This window comes from Myotis brandtii, unplaced genomic scaffold, assembly GCF_000412655.1.
Source record: "Myotis brandtii unplaced genomic scaffold, ASM41265v1 scaffold1074, whole genome shotgun sequence".
In the NCBI taxonomy this organism is placed as follows: Eukaryota; Metazoa; Chordata; class Mammalia; order Chiroptera; family Vespertilionidae; genus Myotis; species Myotis brandtii.
The window spans coordinates 568,257-576,933 of NW_005353653.1; the positions used below are offsets into that span (position 1 = coordinate 568,257).

Consider the following 8,677-nt stretch of genomic DNA (forward strand, 5'->3'; position numbering starts at 1 on the left):
GTGTGGAATCAGTGGGGAATCTAGTAGGGGAAATAGGCTGTAAATAAGTAATTATATAAACATTGTAAAGAGTTATTTTAATTTTATTTCATAAGTTGATACTTATTTATATGGTCCAGTATGTAGCAGATAAAGACCATGTGACGGACACAGGCAATAGTGTGGTGAAGGCCTGGGAGGGGTGGGTGCTTGTTGTTTACAGGAACAGGTTCTGGGTTTGACTCAGGCCCCAGTTTCCTAGCCCATAATCTAGAGCAGTGGTTGGCAAACTGCAGCTCGCGAGCCACATGCGGCTCTTTGGCCCCTTTAGTGTGGCTCTTCCACAAAATACCACGTGCGGGCGCGCATGTACAGTGCGATTGAAACTTCGGGGCCCATGCACAGAAGTCGGTATTTTGTGGAAGAGCCACACTCAAGGGGCCAAAGAGCCACATGTGGCTCGATAGCCGCAGTTTGCCGACCACTGATCTAGAGCATTGCTTCGTGGTGGAAGGAATAAATGTATTCTAATTCTTAACATTAAGAATATATCTACCTTTGTTCTGTCGATGAGAGTGGTCTTTCCTTGTGTCATAAGAACAGATAGTGCCTGACTTCTGTGCTTGTGGTGGCAACATAGATACCTTTTAGGAAATTAAGTTTCAGCACTGAAGCAAAAATCTCTGAAATGGGAGGTGTTTTTTTTAGGAGAGAGGCTGCTAAAACTTGTAGCTTAAAGAGGAAACCATTTGCCTGGGTACCTAGTGTCTTGCATTCCACATCTTTACTACCTGCCGTGTTGCCCTTGGGCATAATAGGAAAGAACACTGAAAAGGAATTGGATCCACATTTATCCATGGAAATGCTAAACCTTAAAGAAAAAACTTACTGGGTCTCGGTTTCTCTGAGCTTTGGTGCCCCCTTCTACAACATGAAGAGATTGGACTAGAGATGGTACTTCAGATCCCTTCTAGCTCTGAAGATGGGCATTCCGGGGGTTCCGGCAGGAGCAGACTTCTACACATGCTTATTAAAGCAGACACTTCGGGTCATTTTTCTGAAAACGTTGCTTTGAGAAATGACAGCGTGTAACTGTGGCACCTGTTTCTCCTTCAGGTGCAGAGATGGACCTCGTTCTCAGTGCTGCCGATCGTTATGTTTTCACACCATACGTATACCCAGCCACGTGGCCAGAGGACAACTTCTTCCGACAGACTCTCAGCCTCCTGATTGTGACAAACCTTGGGGCTTATATCCTTTATTTTGTCTTTGCAACACTCAGCTATTATTTTATCTTTGATCATTCTTTAATGAAACATCCACAATTTCTAAAGGTAAGTGATTTTCTTACCTATTTTAACTACTGTTACAGTAAAAAGAAAACACAATGTGATGAATTTGTGAGCTATTCAGATTAAATAAGTAAAATTTTTGAAACCAGCCCCAGGTGGGTTATATGTTTTTGGTAGGGCTAATCCCACATCTCCTTCCTTAATTTAAACAAATAATGAATCCAAATTTTTTTTTTTAAACTAAAAGCCTGGTACTTCATAACTTTAGTTACAAAGAATTTCTTTAGTCCTGGCTGATTTGGCTCAGTGGATAGTGCATCGGCCTGTGAACTGAAGGGTCCCGGGTTCAATTCTAGTCAAGGGCACATGCAGGGTTGCAGGATCGATCCCTAGTAAGGGGTGTGCAGGAGGCAGCCAGTCAATGATTTTCTCTCATCATTGATGTTTCTATCTCTCCCTCTCCCTTCCTCTCTGAAGTCAATAAAAATATTAAAAAAAAAAAAAGAATTTCTCTGCTAATAGTGATAAATAAATGCACACATTTGTGTAGTTATTTTTATATTTGACTCATAACTGAAATAAATTTTGCTATGTATATTTTTCTTTAGCTAGAGGATCCAAACACAGTAATTTTAGTTTATAATAATTTCTCTGTTTCAGTTATTTGTATTTGTCAAATACAAGTCTCCAAGAACTGAGGAAAAAGGATTATGGATGGAAGTTAACTATGAAAGAAATAATTATTCAGTAAAATCGAAATTTAGAATACAAATTTGTTGGAAGGAGAATAAGCTTGAGAATCTTAAATATTTATTGTTTTTGCTCAAAACAAAAGGAATTTTTTCTGACCCATTCCCACGTATTAACATTTTAATAGAAACGTTTTGGGAATTAGCTTGTTCATATAAGAGAGATTCTAGGCCGGCCGGTGTTGATCAGTGGTTGAGCATCTACCCAGGAACCAAGAGGTCATGATTCGATTCTCCATCAGGGCACATGCCCCAGTAGGGAGCATACAGGAGGCAGCCAATCGATGATGTTTCTCTCATCGATGTTTCTATCTCTCTATCCCTCTCCCTTTCTCTCTCAAAAAATCAGTAAAAACATATTTTATAAAAAAAAAAAAAAAATACAGGAGATTCTAAAAATCCAACCCCAAACAACTCTGTGCTGGTGTTGCTTAATGAGCAGTGATTTTTAAGTATTGGAAATTTCATTTTCAGAACCAAGTCTATCGAGAGATCATGTTCACTGTCCAGGCACTGCCGTGGATAAGCATTCCTACTGTCGCGCTGTTCCTGCTGGAGCTCAGGGGTTACAGCAAGTTGTATGATGACGTAGGAGGCTTTCCAAGTGGTAAGTGAATAGCAAGGTCAGCCCAAGCTGGTGTTTCTAAAGAGGCTAACCTGCCTCTTCCTTCTTTTAAAATAATTAGAAAGCCCTGGCTGGTTTGGTTCAGTGGATAGAGCATTGCCCTATGGACTGAAGGGTCCCGGGTTCAATTCCGGTTAAGGGCACATTCCCAGGCTGTGGGCTCGATCCCCAGCAGAGGATGTGCAGGAGGCAGCCAATCAATGATTCTCTCTCATCATTGATGCTTCTCTCTCTCTCTCCCTCTCCCTTCCTCTCTGAAATCAATAAAAATATAAAATAATTAGAAATTGCTCAGTTGTTTTTAATATTTGTTAATATTCTTTTATGCATTTATGTCTTGCCATATAATGTGCATTTATTTAAGTTTATCTGTCAATTTTAAATCTTTGTTTTAGATGAAATTGTGCCTGGAGAAAGATTGGCATGATCAGATATATAAGCCTTTGCATTTGCTACCCTGTATTGAAATCAAACTTCTAAAAAAAATAACTCAAGTAATACATAACAATTATGGAAAATCAGAAAATACAGATTTTAAAAAATCAATTATCTTTCTACTAGAAACTGTAAATCATCTGACATGTCCTCTATGCCTGTATACTTCATTATCTACATTATAAAAATGAAACCTCACTATGCATACTGCTTTGGAGTCCATTTTTTTTTTTTTTTTGCTGTTAACAATATCTATGCCCATATTGTTATGCCTATAAATATTAGCATTATCTAATGTTAGTTAGTGTCTCATTCTGTAGATAGCCATAGTTTATTTAAATGAGCTCTAATTTTTAGACCTTTAGAGTGTTTCTTTTTGTCTATTATAAACAGTCCTACAGTAACTAAGCTCACTTTTTGTGAAATTCTGAAATTATTCCATCAAGATACATTCTAGTGTCTAGTATTAAACAGTAAGAATAATAGTTAACATTTATTGAGTGTTAATAAGTACCAGCTACAGATTTAAGCTTTTCACGTCTTAATTCATTTTATCCTACATAAGTTGTATGAGGTAGGTTCTATTATTCTGCTTTATAGGTGAGTAAATTAAGTTTGCAGAGAAGTTTAGTAACTCGCCCACATTTCTCAACCAATAAGTGGTGGGTCAGCCCCAGCCCCTGCTTTCTAAGTAAAGATCAGTTAGTTAAGTGAGGAAACAGAAATCACACACCAAGGTGATGACTTGACTAGGCTTTGAAAAGTGATGGGATTGTGAGTGAAAATCAATGGCAGAAGGGCATTCTGGACGCATGGAAACGGATGAGTAACGGTATAGCGGCAAGACTTCCAAGATGTTGGGAGGACGTTGAGTAACCCAGCCTGGTTAGGACAGGAATAGATGACGTTGGAAAAATCAGAAAGGGCTGGGTTATGGAGTAAATGCTCAGTTTGAGGTATTTAGTGAAAAATAAAATTCTAACCAGGGAGATATGTATAAAGACATGTTTATGAAGGAAGATTATTAAATAGAATTATTCTCAGAGATTTAAATAATACCCATGCTTCAGGAATATCTTTTTTCTGTCTCATAAATAGCTTAATAGTATAATTAAGAAAGATTTTAGGTGGAGCATTTTCAAGTTTTTATAGGAAGAAAAGGAGGAAATGAGCAGATTCCAGAGAGTCAAAGGAGATGAATTTATAATGTGTTTGGCCAAAACCGATAGTTTGTAATATTTGAGTCTAGGTTCATACTTTGCTTTTAGACATGTAAAAAAGAAATGCTAATCCTAGGAGGTGACTGTGGATTCCACTGTGCACTGTTCTCTCTCCTAGGCTGGTTTCACCTCATCGTTAGTGTACTGTCCTTCCTCTTCTTCACTGACATGCTGATCTACTGGATCCACAGAGGCCTTCATCATAGACTTGTGTATAAGGTACATCATTTTTTAGGGAAAGAAAACAATAGTATATATGAATATATATAAAACTGAAACTCATAGACACAGACAACAGGATGGTGGTTACCAGAGGGAAGAGGGAGGGCGGGTAGTAATTGGGGGACAAATACATGATGACAGAAGATGATGTGACACTGGGTGGTGGGCACACCATACTATATACAGAGCATGTATGATAGGATTGTACGCTTGAAACCTATATGACCCTATTAACCAATGTCACTCCAATAAATTCAATTTTAAAAAACAGAAATCACCCTAACCGGTTTGGCTCAGTGGATAGAGCGTCGACCTGTGGACTGAAGGGTCCCGGGTTCAATTCCAGTCAAGGGCACATGCCAGGATTGCGGGCTTGATCCCCAGTGGGGGGCGTGCAGGAGGCAACTGATCAATGAGTCTCTCTCATTATTGATGTTTCTATCTATCTCTCCCACTCCCTTCCTCCACATAGAAATATGCCTGAGTTCAGTAATCTGATGTGGCTTACAAAAAAAAAAAATAAAAGAAAAATCCTGCCCTAACCAGTTTAGCTCAGTGGGCTTGATCCCCAGTGGGGGGGGGTGCAGGAGGCAGCCGGTCAATGATTCTCTCTCATCATTGATGTTTCTACCTCTCTCCCTCTCCCTTCCTCTCTGAAATCAATAAAGAAATATTTTTTTAAAAAAAATCCTATGCCTGACCTGATTTGTTGTTTTAGTCAATGAATCCCACCACTCAGGATCCTTGTGTAAAACTTCAAGAATAATTTGAGTTTCTTGATCCTGGGTCAGTCCCACTGGATACCTTTAGTCCAGATTGGCGCCCTTCAGGCTAGGCTAGCTGGGATCCGGGTTAGTAGGGAGGATGGAGTTACCAGGTTCCCAACTGATGTTCTCACTGAATTTTGTTGCCCATTTGAACAAAACTATAGATTCCACTGATATAGATATAGATTGACCACTGATACAGATTGAGGAACATGGAATTTTATTGACTGAATTGTGATTTGCCACATACCTCGTTCTAACTCAAATTCTACAGCAAGTGTTGCAATCTAGCAGTATTTTCAAAGAGGGTCCCCAGACTACCTGGGTCCTTATTAAAAATTGATATCTGGTTCCCACTCTACACTTAATCCATCGCAATCTTGGAGCTAGAACTCAGGTGTCACTTTATCAAACTTCTCAGATGATACTTAGACACTAAAGATTGACGGTTGGAAGATGGCCTGGGCATCCGGAGAGAAGCCATGATAAGGGTCCCTGGTTCTGGGGGGGATGCAGTGTGGAGTGCCCTATAGTGGGATGTAGGGCAAGCTGAGGTGACCAAAAAAAAGGAAAAATAGTATACATTTAAGCAGTTTGCAATTATAAATTAGTTCTCTATTTCCAAGAATTTCCTCTAATTATGGTAAATACCTAAGTAACCATAGTGATGAAAATACCAGGTGTATTTTGCTTGTATTTTTTATGAGTCTGGAGTGTTGGTGCTAAAGTTTCACTGTTTGGCAAGTAAAGAAGGAAGGCATTTTATAAAGTGATTCTGCTAGTTTCGAAGGGGTTTTTAGGTAAGTCTTCTCCACAGCATGAGTATGACACGCTCAGCTGCGTGCTGACCTCGGTGAAGTGTGTAGTGCTGATGGTGTTCTTTTCTTCTGCAGCACATCCATAAGCCTCATCACATCTGGAAGATTCCTACTCCGTTTGCAAGTCATGCTTTTCACCCTGTGGATGGCTTCCTTCAGAGTCTGCCTTACCACATATATCCTTTCATCTTTCCACTGCACAAGGTGGTTTATTTGGGTTTGTACATCTTGGTCAACATCTGGACAATTTCCATTCATGATGGTGATTTTCGTGTCCCCCAAATCTTAAGGCCATTTATTAATGGCTCAGCTCATCATACAGATCACCACATGTTCTTCGACTATAACTATGGACAGTACTTCACATTATGGGATAGAATTGGAGGCTCCTTCAAAAACCCTTCCTCCTTCGAAGGGAAGGGACCACTCAGTTACGTGAAGAAGATGATGGAAGAAAAGTGCAGCAGCCACGCAGGGAGTGCTTGCCAAGATGGAAAGTCACTCCTTGGAGAGTTTACAAAGACTGAGTAGATTATTAAGTATTTTTAATAAGAAAAATACTCTATATCCAGCCAAGAGACTAGCAGGTAAACAGTATCATTTGAAATCAGCATATGGTGCTGCTGAGGAATGACCCCTGTGGTGAATCAAGGCAAGACGCTGTGAGCATCGTGAACTTAGCCTCATGCCGGAACTCCAGATGGGGGTCCCAGGGACAGCGTGTGTCTTCCTAGGCAGCAGAGCTATCATCTGTATCGTCTCAATAACCGTTTTTAAAAGAGATATAATGCCTTAATCTATCATAATCATTCAGAAAAATCCGTTGTGCTTAAAATACCAAGGCAGCACCATGACAACGAAATACTAATATAGAGATGGTTCCTTGTTTCAGGAATGGTTATCTCTGGTTTCGGTATGATTTGCTCAAACATCAGTGTGGAAAGATATCCTGATACCGCATATCAGCAGCTTTGTAAATGGCCTATGAAAGCAGTGTAACTAGGTTACCACTTCTTACACATAGGAAGCTTATTCTCTAGGAACATTGTTAAATAATACGTTTTACTGATGAATAAATAAATTTGAATTTAAAAAAAATAATTGATCCTATCATGGTTTAATCCAGATCAGAGATTATTTAAGATTTTGATGGGTTTTATTCAAAACTATTTAATAGTTTAAAAATATGTGAACCTGAATATGCAGTATTTCCCCCTTATTCATGGGGATACATTCCAAGACCCCCCGTGGGTGTGTAAAACTGTAGATACTTCCAAACCACATATATGTATATATGCTATATTTTTTCTATACATACATAGCTGTGATGAAGTTTAATTTATAAATTAGGCACAGGTTAACAACAATAGCCAATAAACTATGGTAATTAGAAAGGAAATTAGATGCCCAAATAATACATTTGACACTACTGATTTTTAAATTAAGTTGATGCACTTTTTTGTTGTTCAGTGTATTCTGAAGAAAATGAAATGTAAAGTATCCCTTTTATGAAAATATTACCATGGAGGCTATTCAACATTTAAAGATAATAACCATTAGTAATAAAATACGAAGTTTTTCATGTGATTTACAGGAAAGTAACAAGATCTTCAGCCAGAATTTTCTAATTTCTAACAGCCCAGAAGCTATGTCAGAAATCACAAAGACAAAATTGGTTCTGTTTTGAAATATGAATGGCATTGGTTATGCTGTGTTAATTTTGCAAAATCAAGTCTCTGGCGGAACTGGCATTCCTTTTGGCTGGATGCACTGCACTTTTGACGTTTCACTGTCACAAATCTATAATTTTCTATAATCATTGCCAAATATGTAGGCCTAACACTGAAGGTTAGTTTTGAAATATTCTCCCCTCACTTTTTCCCACTTCCTCTGCAAAAGATTTAACTAATATTTTCATAAATGTTGTTTATTGTAACAAATATATTGGAGAAACATGGTTTGCAAAGACATTCTTTTAAAATCTATTTAAAATCAATAAAAGATGATTATGACTATTAAACTGTATCACAAATATTGTAACAGCACAGAGTACTCTTTGTACACTTTGATATTAATTTGAAACCACAGAAATGATGTGGATTGTCAGAACTGTTTTAGAGTGTCCTCAAATGCTCATTGTCAAGGGGAGAAGAAGAGAACCTAATTCTCTTTATGTTTCACGTTTGTATTAGATTTGAGGAGGTAAGCACTCTATTTTATGAGACTTGTCATAACACTAAATACTTGGGATCCAAATGAATTGTTTTTCCTCTTTGAATCAGTGTGACAATGTTTAGATTAAATACACCAGTGTACTACTCAATTTTCACTGGTAAATGTATCTCAGTGCTCTTCACTAACTACCCCCACCCCCTAGTACTCTGCTTTGCCCAAGAAAAAGAAGGACAGTTAGAAGTAAATTTTGTTTCCTAATGATAATGGGAGCTAAAATTTATGGAGCTTTTACTCTTGATCAGACACTGTTATAAATACTTGGAAACTGGGACCGGCTGCATAACTTTCCAAGGTTATTTCTCTTGTAAGCTTCAGTGAGCAGCCTTCCACAGTTA

General features: G+C 38.3%; 1 protein-coding gene across 1 annotated transcript; it reads left to right on the forward strand.

Annotated features, from left to right (window-relative positions):
- Window positions 1–1,060: 1,060 nt before the first annotated feature.
- SC5D (sterol-C5-desaturase) lies at window positions 1,061–8,448 on the forward strand. Its single transcript, XM_005857107.2, has 4 exons — window positions 1,061–1,313; window positions 2,495–2,627; window positions 4,419–4,519; window positions 6,183–8,448. The coding sequence occupies exons 1-4, from the start codon at window positions 1,104–1,106 to the stop codon at window positions 6,636–6,638; spliced, it is 900 nt and encodes a 299-aa protein (XP_005857169.1). The 5' UTR covers window positions 1,061–1,103; the 3' UTR covers window positions 6,639–8,448.
- Window positions 8,449–8,677: the final 229 nt, after the last annotated feature.

Excerpts from the sequence above, each read along its gene's own strand:
- SC5D (XM_005857107.2), top strand. The coding sequence starts at position 1,104 with ATGGACCTCGTTCTCAGTGCTGCCGATCGTTATGTTTTCACACCATAC. Across the intron at positions 1,314-2,494 it reads AACATCCACAATTTCTAAAG|AACCAAGTCTATCGAGAGAT; the intron begins GTAAGTGATTTT and ends TTTCATTTTCAG. Across the intron at positions 2,628-4,418 it reads CGTAGGAGGCTTTCCAAGTG|GCTGGTTTCACCTCATCGTT; the intron begins GTAAGTGAATAG and ends TCTCTCTCCTAG.